The sequence below is a fragment of the Chiloscyllium plagiosum genome, unplaced genomic scaffold (assembly GCF_037043375.1).
Source record: "Chiloscyllium plagiosum isolate Xiang-an unplaced genomic scaffold, Cpla_swu_hap1 HiC_scaffold_40, whole genome shotgun sequence".
In the NCBI taxonomy this organism is placed as follows: Eukaryota; Metazoa; Chordata; class Chondrichthyes; order Orectolobiformes; family Hemiscylliidae; genus Chiloscyllium; species Chiloscyllium plagiosum.
The window spans coordinates 16,881,527-16,899,230 of NW_028270178.1; the positions used below are offsets into that span (position 1 = coordinate 16,881,527).

General features: G+C 49.0%; 1 protein-coding gene across 1 annotated transcript; it reads left to right on the top strand.

Moving 5' to 3' along the window:
• Positions 1 to 2,681: 2,681 nt before the first annotated feature.
• On the top strand, positions 2,682 to 11,060 carry LOC148138358 (uncharacterized). The gene is made up of 2 exons (XM_087981602.1): positions 2,682 to 2,710; positions 10,463 to 11,060. The coding sequence occupies exons 1-2, from the start codon at positions 2,682 to 2,684 to the stop codon at positions 11,058 to 11,060; spliced, it is 627 nt and encodes a 208-aa protein (XP_087837728.1).
• The last annotated feature ends 6,644 nt before the right edge of the window (positions 11,061 to 17,704 follow it).

A 17,704-nucleotide genomic window follows, 5' to 3' on the forward strand; every position in this document is an offset into this window, starting at 1 on the left:
GTGTGTGTCTCTCTCTCTCTCCCCCTGTCCCTGTGTCTATCTGTATCTATCTCTCTCTCCCTATTCCTGTGTCTATCTCTCTGTCTCTCTCCCTGTCCGTGTCTAACTGTATCTCTCTCTCTCTCTCTCTCTCCCTGTCCCTGTGTCTATCTATGTGTGTGTGTCTCTCTCTCTCCCTGTCCCTGTGTCTAACTGTATCTCTCTCTGTCTCTCTCCCTGTCCCTGTGTCTAACTGTATCTCTCTCTGTCCCTGTGTCTATCTATGTGTGTGTGTCTCTCTCTCTCCCTGTCCCTGTGTCTAACTGTATCTCTCTCTGTCTCTCTCCCTGTCCCTGTGTCTAACTGTATCTCTCTCTGTCTCTCTCCCTGTCCCTGTGTCTAACTGTATCTCTCTCTGTCCCTGTGTCTATCTATGTGTGTGTGTCTCTCTCTCTCCCTGTCCCTGTGTCTAACTGTATCTATCTCTCTCTCCCTATTCCTGTGTCTATCTCTCTGTCTCTCTCCCTGTCCGTGTCTAACTGTATCTCTCTCTCTCTCTCTCTCTCCCTGTCCCTGTGTCTATCTATGTGTGTGTGTCTCTCTCTCTCCCTGTCCCTGTGTCTAACTGTATCTCTCTCTGTCTCTCTCCCTGTCCCTGTGTCTAACTGTATCTCTCTCTGTCCCTGTGTCTATCTATGTGTGTGTGTCTCTCTCTCTCCCTGTCCCTGTGTCTAACTGTATCTCTCTCTGTCTCTCTCCCTGTCCCTGTGTCTAACTGTATCTCTCTCTGTCTCTCTCCCTGTCCCTGTGTCTAACTGTATCTCTCTCTGTCCCTGTGTCTATCTATGTGTGTGTGTCTCTCTCTCTCCCTGTCCCTGTGTCTAACTGTATCTCTCTCTCTCTCTCTCTGTCCCTGTGTCTAACTGTATCTCTCTCTCTCTCTCTCTGTCCCTGTATGTCTCTGTGACTCTCTCACTCAGTCCCAGCGTGCCCCTGTGATTCTCTCTCCCCTGTGAATTGCTGTGATTTACTGTCGTTCCCTTTGTCTGCTGTTGCTTCTGTTAGCTCGATCCGAATATGTCTGTTAGACTGTGATTCTCTCTCCCTCCCTCTCTATATCTGTATGCCTGCATTGATATTTCTTTGGTTATATTTATATGTATATATTTCCATTTCTTTGTCATTTCCTGTGTGTGTGCAGTGTTATATTTCACAATCTCTTCTTACCTGTGTGTCTGTTTTGAAATCATTTTCTATGGTTCTGCCTTTTCTCTCTTCGTGTTGATGTGAACCTTTCTCAGTCTGTGACAGTACTTGCTTTTGTGAAAATCTCTGGCCCACTTTGTGTGTCTGTGATTGTGGCTCAGCACCTCACTTTTCCTTTGGGTGGGACACCTAGCTATTTGTGTTTCCTTGGCTCATTGTGTGCTCTGAACAGCTTCTGCTCAGTGATTCTCTCTCATTACCCCACTGTCTGTATCTCTGTCTGTCTGTCTGTCTCTCTCTCTCTGTCCCTCTGTCTGTCTGTCTCTCTCTGTCCCTCTGTCTGTCTGTCTCTCTCTGTCCCTCTGTCTGTCTGTCTGTCTCTCTGTCCCTCTGTCTGTCTCTCTCTCTGTCCCTCTGTCTGTCTGTCTGTCTCTCTCTCTCTCTGTCCCTCTGTCTGTCTGTCTGTCTGTCTCTCTGTCCCTCTGTCTGTCTGTCTCTCTCTGTCCCTCTGTCTGTCTGTCTGTCTGTCTCTCTGTCCCTCTGTTTGTCTGTCTCTCTCTATCCCTCTGTCTGTCTGTCTCTCTCCCCCTCTCTGTCCCTGTGTCTGTCTGTCACACACTCTCGCTCTCTCTCTCTATCCCTCTCTCTATTTGTCACTCTGTCTCTTTATCCGTCTCTGTCTGACTATATCTCTGTCACTCTCTCTATCTCTCTCTCTCACTGTGTCTGTCTCTCTTTTCTCCATCCCTGTCTCTATCTGTCTCTCTCTCTCTCCCCCTCTCTGTCCCTGTGTCTATTTCTGTCTCTATCTGTATCTCACTCTCTCCATCTGTGTGTCTAGCTGTCTCTCTCCCCATCCCTGTCTCTCTCACTCTCCCCCCCATCCCTGTCTCTCTCTCTCTCTCTCTCTCTCTCTCACTCTCTCTCTCCCCATCCCTGTCTCTCTCACTCTCTCCCATCCCTCTCTCTCTCTAGCCCCATCCCTGTCTCTCTCTCTCTCCCTCTCTCCTTCTCTCTCCCCATCCCTGTCTCTCTCTCTCCCTCTCTCCACATCCCTGTCTCTCTCTTGCTCTCTCTCTTTCCCCATCCCTCTCTCCCTCTCTCTCCCCATCCCTGTCCCTCTCTCCCACTCTCTCCCTGTCTCACCATCCCTGTCTCTCTCTCTCTCTCCCCATCCCTGTCTCTCTCTCTCTCTCTTTCTCCATCCCTGTCTCTCCCTCTCTCTCTCTCTCTCCCCATCCCTCTCTCTCTCTCTCCCCATCCCTCCCTCCCTCTTTCTCCCCATCCCTATCTCTCTCTCCCCATCCCTGTCCCTCTCTCTCACTCTCTCTGTCTCCCCATCCCTGTCTCTCTCTCTCTCTCTCCATCCCTGTCTCTCCCTCTCTCTCTCTCTCTCTCTCTCTCTCTCCCCCAACCCCTGTCTCTCCCTCCCTCCCTCTGTGTGTCTCTCTCCCCCCATCGTTGTCTCGATCTGTGATTCCCCTTCCTGACTGAACATGTATTGTGGATCAGTGGTGCTGGAAGAGTACAGCAATTCAGGCAGCATCCGAGGACAGGTGCCTTGTATATCGAGTGACCTAGCCTCAGGAAGCTCTCTCTGTGATAATGAATTTCACTGATTTACTACCCTTGGAGAGAAAGAGAGACATAGCTCCCAAGCTCTGTCTTAAATCATCCGGTCTGATGCTGAACTGCCCCAGAATGGGAAACTAACTGACTGCATCAGACCTGCCAAGTCCCCCTGGAGCCTTCCCTCTTCCTGGAAAGTCCCGGAAATTAGATTTAGATGAGGACTCCATATCCCTTTCCTTTCTGCCACCTCCCTTCATTCAGATAACCTCCTGCTCCTCAGTCCTTCCAGCCCCCCATCTCCCCACGTCGTATGCCACCTGAGAAGATTTTCGTGACTTGCTCGACCCGTCTGTAGACAACCTCCCTTCCCAGCTTTAGCTGCTGTCTCAGTCTCTGACTGAGTCTCTCGGTCTCTCTCACCCTCTCTGTCTGGCTAGCACTGTTTCTGTCTGGTTCACAGTGTCTGCCTCTCCATCTCTCTCTCTCTCTCTCTCTCTCTCTGTCTCTCACTCTCTCATGCTCTCTCTCTCTCTCTCTCTCAGTCTCCATCTGGCTCTCCTGGTCTCTGTCTCCCTTGGTCTCTGCCTATATCTGTCTATCTGTCTCTCTTTGTCTCTGTCTGGCTCTCCTAGTCTCTGTCTCCCTTGGTCTCTGCCTGTCCCACAGTCTCTGGCTTTCTCAGTCAATTCCAGCCTCTGTGAGTCTCTTTCAGTTTCGGTCTGTCTCTCCCATTCTCCGCCTGGCTCTGTCAGTCTCCTTCTATGTCTCTCTGTGACTGTCTGTCTCTCTCAGTCTCTGTCTGTCTCTGTAAGACTCTGCCTGAGTCTCTCAGTCTCTCTCTGTCTGTCTGTCTCTCACTGTCTCTGTCTGGCTCTGTAAGACTCTGCCTGAGTCTCTCAGTCTCTCTCTGTCTGTCTGTCTCTCACTGTCTCTGTCTGGCTCATTAAGTGTCTGTCTAGTGTCTGAATCTTTGTGTCTCGATTGTGTTGCAGGTGGCTGTCTGGTGTGTCTTTCTCAGTCTATGTCGGACCCACACTCTGTCTGGCTCACTCAGGCTGTGTATGTATTTATCAGTCACTCCCATGTGCCAGACTCCATGTAACTCAATTCTGTACAAGGTGATTATCTAATGTATCTCGCTCAGCCTCTGTCTATCTCTCGCAGTCACTGTCTAGTTTTCCCAGTCTCTGTCTGTCTCTCGCAGTCACTGTCTAGTTTTCCCAGCCTCTGTCTGTCCCTCGCAGTCACTGTCTAGTTTTCCCAGTCTCTGTCTGTCCCTCGCAGTCACTGTCTAGTTTTCCCAGTCTCTGTCTGTCTCTCGCAGTCACTGTCTAGTTTTCCCAGTCTCTGTCTGTCTCTCACAGTCACTGTCTAGTTTTCCCAGCCTCTGTCTGTCTCTCGCAGTCACTGTCTAGTTTTCCCTGTCACTGTCTCTCGCAGTCACTGTCTAGTTTTACCAGCCTCTGTCTGTCTCTCACAGTCACTGTCTAGTTTTCCCAGTCTCTGTCTGTCTCTCGCAGTCACTGTCTAGTTTTCCCAGTCTCTGTCTGTCTCTCACAGTCACTATCTAGTTTTCCCAGTCTCTGTCTGTCTCTCGCAGTCACTGTCTAGTTTTCCCAGCCTCTGTCTGTCTCTCGCAGTCACTGTCGAGTTTTCCCAGTCTCTGTCTGTCTCTCGCAGTCACTGTCTAGTTTTCCCAGCCTCTGTCTGTCTCTCGCTGTCACTGTCTAGTTTTCCCAGTCTCTGTCTGTCTCTCAAAGTCACTGTCTAGTTTTCCCAGTCTCTGTCTGTGTCTCGAAGTCACTGTCTAGTTTTCCCAGTCTCTGTCTGTCTCTCGCAGTCACTGTCTAGTTTTCCCAGCCTCTGTCTGTCTCTCGCAGTCACTGTCTAGTTTTCCCAGTCTCTGTCTGTCTCTCGCAGTCACTGTCTAGTTTTCCCAGCCTCTGTCTGTCTCTCGCAGTCACTGTCTAGTTTTCCCAGACTCTGTCTGTCTCTCAAAGTCACTGTCTAGTTTTCCCAGTCTCTGTCTGTGTCTCGAAGTCACTGTCTAGTTTTCCCAGTCTCTGTCTGTCTCTCGCAGTCACTGTCTAGTTTTCCCAGTCTCTGTCTGTCTCTCACAGTCACTGTCTAGTTTTCCCAGTCTCTGTCTGTCTCTCACAGTCACTGTCTAGTTTTCCCAGTCTCTGTCTGTCTCTCGCAGTCACTGTGTAGTTTTCCCAGTCTCTGTCTGTCTCTCACAGTCACTGTCCAGTTTTCCCAGTCTCTGTCTGTCTCTCGCAGTCACTGTCTAGTTCTCCCAGTCTCTGTCTGTCTCTCACAGTCACTCTCTAGTTTTCCCAGTCTCTGTCTGTCTCTCACAGTCACTGTCTAGTTTTCCCAGCCTCTGTCTGTCTCTCGCTGTCACTGTCTAGTTTTCCCAGTGTCTGTCTCTCGCAGTCACTGTCTAGTTTTCCCAGCCTCTGTCTGTCTCTCGCAGTCACTGTCTAGTTTTCCCAGTCTCTGTCTGTCTCTCGCAGTCACTGTCTAGTTTTCCCAGTCTCTGTCTGTCTCTCACAGTCACTCTCTAGTTTTCCCAGTCTCTGTCTGTCTCTCACAGTCACTGTCTAGTTTTCCCAGCCTCTGTCTGTCTCTCGCTGTCACTGTCTAGTTTTCCCAGTGTCTGTCTCTCGCAGTCACTGTCTAGTTTTCCCAGCCTCTGTCTGTCTCTCGCAGTCACTGTCTAGTTTCCCCGGTCTCTGTCTGTCTCTCGCAGTCACTGTCTAGTTTTCCCAGTCTCTGTCTGTCTCTCACAGTCACTGTCTAGTTTTCCCAGCCTCTGTCTGTCTCTCACAGTCACTGTCTAGTTTTCCCAGCCTCTGTCTGTCTCTCGCAGTCACTGTCTAGTTTTCCCAGTCTCTGTCTGTCTCTCGCAGTCACTGTCGAGTTTTCCCAGTCTCTGTCTGTCTCTCGCAGTCACTGTCTAGTTTTCCCAGCCTCTGTCTGTCTCTCGCAGTCACTGTCGAGTTTTCCCAGTCTCTGTCTGTCTCTCGCAGTCACTGTCTAGTTTTCCCAGTCTCTGTCTGTGTCTCGAAGTCACTGTCTAGTTTTCCCAGTCTCTGTCTGTCTCTCGCAGTCACTGTCTAGTTTTCCCAGCCTCTGTCTGTCTCTCGCAGTCACTGTCTAGTTTTCCCAGTCTCTTTCTGTCTCTCGCAGTCACTGTCTAGTTTTCCCAGCCTCTGTCTGTCTCTCGCAGTCACTGTCTAGTTTTCTCAGTCTCTGTCTGTCTCTCAAAGTCACTGTCTAGTTTTCCCAGTCTCTGTCTGTGTCTCGAAGTCACTGTCTAGTTTTCCCAGTCTCTGTCTGTCTCTTGCAGTCGCTGTCTAGTTTTCCCAGTCTCTGTCTGTCTCTCACAGTCACTGTCTAGTTTTCCCAGTCTCTGTCTGTCTCTCACAGTCACTGTCTAGTTTTCCCAGTCTCTGTCTGTCTCTCGCAGTCACTGTGTAGTTTTCCCAGTCTCTGTCTGTCTCTCACAGTTACTGTCCAGTTTTCACAGTCTCTGTCTGTCTCTCGCAGTCACTGTCTAGTTTTCCCAGCCTCTGTCTGTCTCTCGCAGTCACTGTCTAGTTTTCCCAGTCTCTGTCTGTCTCTCACAGTCACTGTCTAGTTTTCCCAGTCTCTGTCTGTCTCTCGCAGTCACTGTGTAGATTTCCCAGTCTCTGTCTGTCTCTCACAGTCACTGTCCAGTTTTCCCAGTCTCTGTCTGTCTCTCGCAGTCACTGTCTAGTTCTCCCAGTCTCTGTCTGTCTCTCACAGTCACTCTCTAGTTTTCCCAGTCTCTGTCTGTCTCTCGCAGTCACTGTCTAGTTTTCCCAGTCTCTGTCTGTCTCTCGCAGTCACTGTGTAGTTTTCCCAGTCTCTGTCTGTCTCTCACAGTCACTGTCTAGTTTTCCCAGCCTCTGTCTGTCTCTCGCTGTCACTGTCTAGTTTTCCCAGTGTCTGTCTCTCGCAGTCACTGTCTAGTTTTCCCAGCCTCTGTCTGTCTCTCGCAGTCACTGTCTAGTTTTCCCCGGTCTCTGTCTGTCTCTCGCAGTCACTGTCTAGTTTTCCCAGTCTCTGTCTGTCTCTCACAGTCACTGTCTAGTTTTCCCAGCCTCTGTCTGTCTCTCGCAGTCACTGTCTAGTTTTCCCAGCCTCTGTCTGTCTCTCGCAGTCACTGTCTAGTTTTCCCAATCTCTGTCTGTCTCTCGCAGTCACTGTCTAGTTTTCCCAGCCTCTGTCTGTCTCTCAAAGTCACTGTCTAGTTTTCCCAGTCTCTGTCTGTGTCTCGAAGTCACTGTCTAGTTTTCCCAGTCTCTGTCTGTCTCTCACAGTCGCTGTCTAGTTTTCCCAGTCTCTGTCTGTCTCTCACAGTCACTGTCTAGTTTTCCCAGTCTCTGCCTGTCTCTCACAGTCACTGTCTAGTTTTCCCAGTCTCTGTCTGTCTCTCGCAGTCACTGTGTAGTTTTCCCAGTCTCTGTCTGTCTCTCACAGTCACTGTCCAGTTTTCCCAGTCTCTGTCTGTCTCTCGCAGTCACTGTCTAGTTTTCCCAGTCTCTGTCTGTCTCTCACAGTCACTCTCTAGTTTTCCCAGCCCCTGTCTGTCTCTCGCAGTCACTGTCTAGTTTTCCCAGCCTCTGTCTGTCTCTCACAGTCAATGTCTAGTTATCCCAGTCTCTGTCTGTCTCTTGCAGTCACTGTCTAGTTTTCCCAGCCTCTGTCTGTCTCTCACAGTCATTGTCTAGTTTTCCCAGACTCTGTCTGTCTCTCGCAGTCACTGTCTAGTTTTCCCAGCCTCTGTCTGTCTCTCGCAGTCACTGTCTAGTTTTCCCAGCCTCTGTCTGTCTCTCACAGTCACTGTCTATTTTTCCCAGTCTCTGTCTGTCTCTCGCAGTCACTGTCTAGTTTTCCCAGCCTCTGTCTGTCTCTCGCAGTCACTGTCTAGTTTTCCCAGTCTCTGTCTGTCTCTCGCAGTCACTGTCTAGTTTTCCCAGTCTCTGTCTGTCTCTCGCAGTCACTGTCTAGTTTTCCCAGTCTCTGTCTGTCTCTCACAGTCACTGTCTAGTTTTCCCAGTCTCTGTCTGTCTCTCGCAGTCACTGTCTAGTTTTCCCAGTCTCTGTCTGTCTCTCACAGTCACTCTCTAGTTTTCCCAGCCTCTGTCTGTCTCTCGCATTCACTGTCTAGTTTTCCCAGCCTCTGTCTGTCTCTCACAGTCACTGTCTAGTTTTCCCAGCCTCTGTCTGTCTCTCGCAGTCACTGTCGAGTTTTCCCAGTCTCTGTCTGTCTCTCGCAGTCACTGTCTAGTTTTCCCAGCCTCTGTCTGTCTCTCGCAGTCACTGTCTAGTTTTCCCAGTCTCTGCCTCTCGCAGTCACTGTCTAGTTTTCCCAGCCTCTGTCTGTCTCTCGCAGTCACTGTCTAGTTTTCCCAGTCTCTGTCTGTCTCTCACAGTCACTCTCTAGTTTTCCCAGCCTCTGTCTGTCTCTCGCATTCACTGTCTAGTTTTCCCAGCCTCTGTCTGTCTCTCACAGTCACTGTCTAGTTTTCCCAGCCTCTGTCTGTCTCTCACAGTCACTGTCTAGTTTTCCCAGCCTCTGTCTGTCTCTCACAGTCACTGTCTAGTTTTCCCAGTCTCTGCCTCTCGCAGTCACTGTCTGTCTCACTCATTCTCTGTCTCTCTCAATCTCTGTTTCGCTCAGTGTCTGTTTTGCTCAGTTTCTCTCAGTCTCTCTCAAGTGCTTTTGCCAAAACGTCCATTTTGCTGCTCGTCGGATGCTGCCTGAATTGCTGTGTTCTTCCAGCACCACTGATCCAGAATCTGGTTTCCAGCATCTGCATTCATTGTTTTTACCTCTCTCTGTCCCTGTCTGTCTCCCTCTGTCTCTGTCTGTCTCTCTCAGTCTCTGTCTGTCTCTCTCAGTTTCTGTCTGTCTCTCTCAGACTCTGTCTGTCTCTGTCAGTCTCTGTCTCTCTCAGTCTTTCTATCTGTCTGTCTCTTTCAGTCTCAGTCTGTCTCAGTCTGTTTCCCTCAGTCTCTTTCTGTCTCAGTCTGTCTCTGTCTGTCTCTCAGTCTCTCTCAGTCTCTCTCAGTCTCTGTCTGTCTCCCTCAGTCTTTCTCAGTCTGTCTCTGTCTGTCTCTGTCTGTTTCTGTCTTTCTCTGTCTGTCTCTGTCTCTGTATGTTTCTGTCTATCTCCCTCAGTCTCTGTCTGTCTCCCTCAGTCTCTGTCTGTCTCCCTCTGTCTCATCTGTCTGTCTGTCTTTGTCTTTCTCTCTCTGTCTCTGTCTGTTTCTGTCTGTCTATGTCTGTCTCCCTCAGTCTTCCTCAGTCTCCCTCAGTCCCTGTCAGTCTCTGTCTGTCTCTGTCAGTCTCTGTCTGTCTCTGTCTGTCTCTCTCAGTCTCTGTCTGTCTCTGTCTCTCTCAGTCTCTGTCCATCTGTCCATCTCTGTCTGTCTCTGTCTGTCTCTGTCTGTCTCTGTCTGTCTCTGTCCATCTCTGTCCATCTCGGTCTGTCTCTGTCCATCTCTGTCTGTCTCTCTCAGTCTCTGTCCGTCTCTGTCTGTCTCTGTCCATCTCTGTCCGTCTCTGTCTGTCTCTCTCAGTCTCTGTCCGTCTCTGTCCATCTCTGTCTGTCTCTGTCTGTCTCTCTCAGTCTCTGTCTGTCTCTGTCTGTCTCTGTCCATCTCTGTCCATCTCTGTCTGTCTCTCTCAGTCTCTGTCCATCTCTGTCTGTCTCTGTCTGTCTCTGTCTGTCTCTGTCTGTCTCTGTCTGTCTCTGTCCATCTCTGTCCGTCTCTGTCTGTCTCTCTCAGTCTCTGTCCGTCTCTGTCCATCTCTGTCTGTCTCTGTCCATCTCTGTCCATCTCTGTCTGTCTCTCTCAGTCTCTGTCCGTCTCTGTCTGTCTCTGTCTGTCTCTGTCCATCTCTGTCCGTCTCTGTCTGTCTCTCTCAGTCTCTGTCCGTCTCTGTCCATCTCTGTCTGTCTCTGTCTGTCTCTGTCTGTCTCTGTCCATCTCTGTCTGTCTCTCTCAGTCTCTGTCCGTCTCTGTCTGTCTCTGTCCATCTCTGTCCATCTCTGTCCGTCTCTGTCTGTCTCTCTCAGTCTCTGTCCATCTCTGTCTGTCTCTGTCCATCTCTGTCTGTCTCTGTCTGTCTCTCTCAGTCTCTGTCCGTCTCTGTCTGTCTCTGTCCATCTCTGTCCATCTCTGTCCATCTCTGTCTGTCTCTCTCAGTCTCTGTCCGTCTCTGTCTGTCTCTGTCCATCTCTGTCCATCTCTGTCCATCTCTGTCTGTCTCTCTCAGTCTCTGTCCGTCTCTGTCTGTCTCTGTCCATCTCTGTCCATCTCTGTCTGTCTCTCTCAGTCTCTGTCCGTCTCTGTCTGTCTCTGTCTGTCTCTGTCCATCTCTGTCCGTCTCTGTCTGTCTCTCTCAGTCTCTGTCTGTCTCTGTCCATCTCTGTCCATCTCTGTCTGTCTCTCTCAGTCTCTGTCCATCTCTGTCTGTCTCTGTCCATCTCTGTCCATCTCTGTCTGTCTCTCTCAGTCTCTGTCCATCTCTGTCTGTCTCTGTCTGTCTCTGTCCGTCTCTGTCCATCTCTGTCCGTCTCTGTCTGTCTCTGTCTGTCTCTGTCCATCTCTGTCCATCTCTGTCTGTCTCTGTCCATCTCTGTCCATCTCTGTCTGTCTCTCTCAGTCTCTGTCTGTCTCTGTCTGTCTCTGTCTGTGTCTCTCGGAATCTGCCCTTTTCCCAGTCTCTGTCTCTCACTGTGCTTGCACTGGTTCATTGTCTCTCTCTCTCTCTCTGTCTCTCTCTCTCTCTCTGTCTGTCTCTGTCTCTCTCTGACTCTCTCTGTCTCTCTCTGTCTCTCTCTCTCTCTCTGTCTCTCTCTCTCTCTCTCTCTCTCTCTGTCTCTCTCTGTCTCTCTCTCTCTCTGTCTCTCTCTCTGTCTCTCTCTCTCTCTCTCTCTCTCTCTGTCTCTCTCTCTCTCTGTCTCTCTCTCTGTCTCTCTCTGTCTCTCTCTCTCTCTCTCTCTCTCTCTGTCTCTCTCTCTCTCTCTCTCTCTCTCTGTCTCTCTCTCTCTCTCTCTCTCTGTCTCTCTCTCTGTCTCTCTCTGTCTCTCTCTCTCTCTCTCTCTCTCTCTGTCTCTCTCTCTCTCTCTCTCTCTGTCTCTCTCTCTCTCTCTCTGTCTCTCTCTCTCTGTCTCTCGAGTGTCCTCGTGTCTGTCTGGGTCTCCCCTCAGTCTCTGACGGGTGTTGACCGCAGCCTCGGATTGTTCCACTGTAAACAGTGACCTGGTTTCGGAGTTTGTACACAGGTCACACCCATGACCAAGGAGTGGAGTCATTCCAGATCCCCTTGTCCAGCGTTCACTGCAGTGCGAGTGTCTCTTTACTGTGAGTATTTCTCAAGGTTGATCTTTGAGATGAACAATCAGAGCCTGGCTTTGAGATTTAAATCCGCAAATATTATGACAAAGCGTTGAAACAAAGTCTGGTTACCTGGCTATCAATGGAACCGTCAAGTCAACCATTGGTACAGGAGGGGGCTGGTGAGCTGCTTGAGTCTGTCCTGTCAAACACAGCGGGTGCGGGATATAGGGTTAGTTCTGAACAGTTGGGGAACTGAGAATTTGTGAATAAGGGCGTGAGCTATCGTCTGTCCGTGCCTTGAGGTAGGGTTAAAGTGAGGGAACACCTCGGGAGAGAGCTCAACAGGGACTGGGGGTTTCAGGACACAGAATCCTGCTTTTTCATTCTTTCGGCCACTTGGGATGGTTTGTCTTTGGAAAGCTGGGCAATCAGAATTGGCTCAGAGCTGAATGATCCCTGGGATGGTGCTGTGAGGAGAGAGAGAGAGAGAGAGAGAGAGAGAGAGAGAGAGAAAGAGAACATGCCCACAGTCTCTCTTCATTCTTCAAGACAAAAGAAACTCAGGCCAGTAGAAAATTGAACCACTTTTTCACCCAGCGAGCACGAAGGGTGTGGAATGTGGAAATCCAGGGACGGCCGATCCCATGGAAGCATTCAGGAGGGGTATGGGATGGCCATTTGGATGGGAATGGGGTGCAGGGATATGGGGAGGATGGCAGGAATTTGGAACGAGGTTGGGGGGGTGCTGGGCTCTGGTGTCAAGAGGCGGCCTCTCAGAATCTGGGCCAGGTCACGATGGCCCAGTGGTTAGCCCTGCTGCCTCCCAGCGCCAGGGACCCAGATTCAATTCCAGCCTCGGGCGACTGTCTGTGTGGAGTTTGCACATTCTCCCCGTGTCTGCGTGGGTTTGCTCCCACAGTCCAAAAGTGTGCAGGCTGGGGTGGATTGGCCATGCTAAATTGTCCCATAGTGCCCAGGGATGTGCAGGTTAGGGTGGATTGGCTGTGCTAAATTGTCCCATAGTGCCCCGGGATGTGCAGGTTAGGATGGATTGGCCGTGCTAAATTGTCCCATAGTGCCCAGGGATGTGCAGGTTAGGATGGATTGGCTGTGCTAAATTGTCCCATAGTGCCCAGGGATGTGCAGGTTAGGGTGGATTGGCCGTGCTAAATTGTCCCATAGTGCCCAGGGATGTGCAGGTTAGGATGGATTGGCTGTGCTAAATTGTCCCATAGTGCCCAGGGATGTGCAGGTTATGGTGGGTTGGGGAAGGCAGTGCGAAAAGGATTGTGAAAAGGGAAGGCGGGCCGAATGGCCTGTGTAGACCATTCAGTGATTCTATGATCGAAACATGGAAGACGTTGATGGGTTGGAAGTTAGTGAATGTTTGGAATTGTCTTCTGCAGAGAGCTGCGGATTCTGGTTTGTTGGGCATTGATAGATGTGGAGATATTAACGTTACCAATGGATAGGGTGGTCAAGTGTCTTTAGCAGAGAGGGCAGTGCATGGGTTCAGCCAGCTTGTGAGATCAGTAAGTAAATCAGGAGCTGGGGTTTCACAGAGGCACACAGCACAGAAACAGACCCTTCGGTCTGACCAGTCCATGCCAGCCATCATCCCATACTAAAGTTGTCATACCTGCCTGCTCCTCACTCCCACCCTTCGAAATATTTCTTGTTTCTATCAACCTGCAAATGGTGTAACCACACCCACATCTATCACAGGACTGAGTCGGGACATTCACGATGACTTTCGAGAGTGGGAAATCCTGTCTCACTAACTTGTTTGAATTTCTCAAAGAAGTGACGCGGAGGATCGAGCGGTGGGCGTGATCAGCATGGACTTCGGGCGGGCGTTTGACAAGATTCCACGTGAGAGACCGGTTAACAAGGTCAGGTCACAAGGAAACATGGGAGAAGTAGCCAACTGGATACAAAATTGGCTCAGAGGGAGAAGACAGAGGGTGGGGGTGGAGGGTTGTTTTTCAGACTGGAGGCCTGTGACCAGTGGAGTGCCACAGGGAACGGTACTGGGCCCTCAACTTTTCGTCATTTACATAAATGATTTGGATGCGAGCGTAAGAGGTACAGTTAGTAAGTTTGCGGATGACACCAAAGTTGGAGGTGTAGTGGACAGCGAAGATGGTTACCTCAGATTACAACAGGATCTGGACCTGATGGGCCAATGGGCTGAGAAGTGGCAGATGGAGTTTAATTCAGATCCAGAGTATTCCTGTCTGTGTTATAGTGGAAACTCCCTGAGCTATCCCTGTGGGAGTTATCCAGGACTCGATCCAGAGTATTCCTGTCTGTGTTATAGTGGAAACTCCCTGAGCTATCACTGTGGGAGTTATCCAGGACTCGATCCAGAGTATTCCTGTCTGTGTTATAGTGGAAACTCCCTGAGCTATCACTGTGGGAGTTATCCAGGACTCGATCCAGAGTATTCCTGTCTGTGTTATAGTGGAAACTCCCTGAGCTATCCCTGTGGGAGTTATCCAGGATTCGATCCAGAGTATTCCTGTCTGTGTTATAGTGGGAACTCCCTGAGCTATCCCTGTGGGAGTTATCCAGGATTCGATCCAGAGTATTCCTGTCTGTGTTAAAGTGGAAACTCACTGAGCTATCCCTGTGGGAGTTATCCAGGACTCGATCCAGAGTATTCCTGTCTGTGTTATAGTGGAAACTCCCTGAGCTATCCCTGTGAGAGTTATCCAGGACTCGATCCAGAGTATTCCTGTCTGTGTTATAGTGGAAACTCCCTGAGCTATCCCTGTGGGAGTTATCCAGGACTCGATCCAGAGTATTCCTGTCTGTGTTAAAGTGGAAACTCCCTGAGCTATCCCTGTGGGGGTTATCCAGGATTCGATCCAGAATGGGTACTATACCAGAATGGGTCAGGGGTATTGTTGCCTTTATATTTGGGGATATTCTCTGGAGTATTCATCTCTCTCTTATCGGATCACTTTGTAATCATACTGTCTGCATTATAAGTGGGTCACACTGGGTAAACCAATACATGCATTTCACTGTGTGGGATCACCCTGTGCTTTAACTGTGTGTGTTACTGTGTGGGATCACCCTGTGCTTTAACTCTGTGTGTGTTACTGTGTGGGATCACCCTGTGTTTTAACTCTGCGTGTGTTACTGTGTGGGATCACCCTGTGCTTTAACTCTGTGTGTGTTACTGTGTGGGATCACCCTGTTTTTTAAACTCTGTGTGTGTGTGTTATTGTGTGGGATCACCCTGTGCTTTATCTCTGTGTGTGTTATTGTGTGGGATCACCCTGTGCTTTAACTCTCTGTGAGCGTGTGTTATTGAGTGGGATCACCCTGTGCTTTAACTCTGTGTATGTTACTGTGTGGGATCACCCCTGTGCTTTATCTCTGTGTGTGTTATTGTGTGGGATCCCGCTGTACTTTAACTCTGTGTGTGTGAGTGAATGTGTGGGATCACCCTGTGCTTTAACTCTGTGTCTGTTATTGTGTGGGATCACCCTGTGCTTTAACTCTGTGTGTGTTACTGTGTGGGATCACCATGTACTTTAACTCTGTGCGTGTGTTATTGTGTGGGATCACCCTGTGCTTTAACACTGTGTGTGTTATTGTGTGGGATCACCCTGTACTTTAACTCTGTGTGTGTGTGTGTTTTTATGTGGGATCACCCTGTTTTTTAAACTCTATGTGTGTGTGTTATTGTGTGGGATCACCCTGTACTCTATCTCTGTGTGTGTGTTATTGTGTGGGATCACCCTGTACTCTGTGTGTGTGTGTGTTGTTGTGTGGGATCACCCTGTACTCTCTATCTCTCTGTGTGTTGTTGTGTGGGATCACCCTGTGCTTTATCTCTGTGTGTGTGAATGTGTGGGATCACCCTGTACTTTAACTCTGTGTGTGTGTGTTACTGTGTGGGATCACCCTGTACTTTATCTCTGTGTGTGTTATTGTGTGGGATCACCCTGTGCTTTAACTCTGTGTATGTTATTGTGTGGGATCACCCTGTGCTTTATCTCTGTGTGTGTTATTGTGTGGGATCACCCTGTGCTTTAACTCTGTGTATGTTATTGTGTGGGATCACCCTGTGCTTTAACTCTGTGTGTTACTGTGTGGGATCACCCTGTGTTTTAACTCTGTTTGTGTGTGTGTGTATGGGATCACCCTGTGCTTTAACTCTGTGTCTGTTATTGTCTGGGATCACCCTGTACTTTAACTCTGTGTGTGTGTTATTGTGAGGGATCAACCTGTGTTTTAACTCTGTGTGTGTTATTATGTGGGGTCACCTTGTGCTTTAACTCTGTGTGTGTGTGTGTTTTTGTGTGGGATCACCCTGTGCTTTAACTCTGTGTGTGTTATTGTGTGGGATCACCCTGTGCTTTAACTCTGTGTGTGTTACTGTGTGGGATCTCCCTGTGTTTTAACTCTGTTTGTGTGTGTTTTTGTGTGGGATCACCCTGTTCTTTAACTCTGTGTCTGTCATTGTGTGGGATCACCCTGTACTTTAACTCTGTGTGTGTGTGTGTGAATGTGTGGGATCACCCTGTACTTTAACTCTGTGTGTGTGTGTGAATGTGTGGGATCCCGCTGTACTTTAAATCTGTGTGTGTGTGTTATTGTCTGAGATCACCCTGTGCTTTAACTCTGTGTGTGTGTTATTGTGTGGGATCACCCTGTACTTTAACTCTGTGTGTGTGTGTTATTGTGTGGGATCACTCTGTGCTTTAACTCTGTGTGTGTTATTGTGTGGGATCACCCTGTGCTTTAAATCTGTTTGTGTTATTGTGTGGGATCACCCTGTGCTTTAACTCTGTGTGTGTTATTGTGTGGGATCACCCTGTGCTTTAACTCTGTGTGTGTTATTGTGTGGGATCACCCTGCACTCTCTCTCTGTGTGTGTGTTGTTGTGTGGGATCACCCTGTGCTTTATCTCTGTGTGTGTTATTGTGTGGGATCACCCTGTACTTTAACTCTGTGTGTGTGTGTGTGAATGTGTGGGATCACCCTGTACTTTAACTCTGTGTGTGTGTGTGAATGTGTGGGATCCCGCTGTACTTTAACTCTGTGTGTGTGTGTTATTGTCTGGGATCACCCTGTGCTTTAACTCTGTGTGTGTGTGTTATTGTGTGGGATCACCCTGTACTTTAACTCTGTGTGTGTGTGTTATTGTGTGGGATCACTCTGTGCTTTAATTCTGTTTGTGTTATTGTGTGGGATCACCCTGTGCTTTAACTCTGTGTGTGTCATTGTGTGGGATCACCCTGTGCTTTAACTCTGTGTGTTATTGTGTGGGATCACCCTGTGCTTTAACTCTGTGTGTGTTATTGTGTCGGATCACTCTGTGTTTTAACTCTGTGTGTGTTATTGTGTGGGATCACCCTGTGCTTTAACTCTGTGTGTGTTATTGTGTGGGATCACCCTGTGCTTTAACTCTGTGTGTGTTATTGTGTGGGATCACCCTGTGCTTTAACTCTGTGTGTGTCATTGTGTGGGATCACCCTGTGCTTTAACTCTGTGTGTTACTGAGTGGGATCACCCTGTGCTTTAACTGTGTGTGTGTTACTGTGTGGGATCACCCTGTGCTTTAACTCTGTGTGTTATTGTGTGGGATCACCCTGTGCTTTAACTCTGTGTGTGATTGTGTGGGATCACCCTGTGCTTTAACTCTGTGTGTGTTATTGTGTGGGATCACCCTGTACTCTAACGCTGTGTGTGTTACTGTGTGGGATCACCCTGTGCTTTAACTCTGTGTGTGTTACTGTGTGGGATCACCCTGTGCTTTAACTCTGTGTGTATTATTGTGTGGGATCACCCTGTACTTGAACTCTGTGTGTGTTATTGTGTGGGATCACCCTGTGCTTTAACTCTGTGTGTATTATTGTGTGGGATCACCCTGTACTTGAACTCTGTGTGTGTTATTGTGTGGGATCACCCTGTACTTTAACTCTGTGTGTGTGTGTATTATTGTGTGGGATCACCCTGTACTTTAACTCTGTGTGTGTTATTGTGAGGGATCAACCTGTGCTTTAACTCTGTGTATGTTATTGTGTGGGATCACCCTGTGCTTTAACTCTGTGTCTGTTATTGTGTGGGATCAACCTGTACTTTGACTCTGTGTGTGTTATTGTGAGGGATCACCCTGTGTTTTAACTCTGTTTGTGTGTGTGTGTGTGTGGGATCACCCTGTGCTTTAACTCTGTGTCTGTTATTGTGTGGGATCACCCTGTACTTTAACTCTGTGTGTGTGTGTGAATGTGTGGGATCACCCTGTGCTTTAACTCCGTGTATGTGTGTTATTATGTGGGTTCACCCTGTGCTTTAACTCTGTGTGTGTGTGTGTTTTTGTGTGGGATCACCCTGTGCTTTAACTGTGTGTGTGTTATTGTGTGGGATCACCCTGTGCTTTAACTCTGTGTGTGTTACTGTGTGGGATCACCCTGTGTTTTAACTCTGTTTGTGTGTGTGTGTGTGTGGGATCACCCTGTGCTTTAACTCTGTGTCTGTTATTGTGTGGGATCACCCTGTACTTTAACTCTGTGTGTGTGTGTGAATGTGTGGGATCACCCTGTAC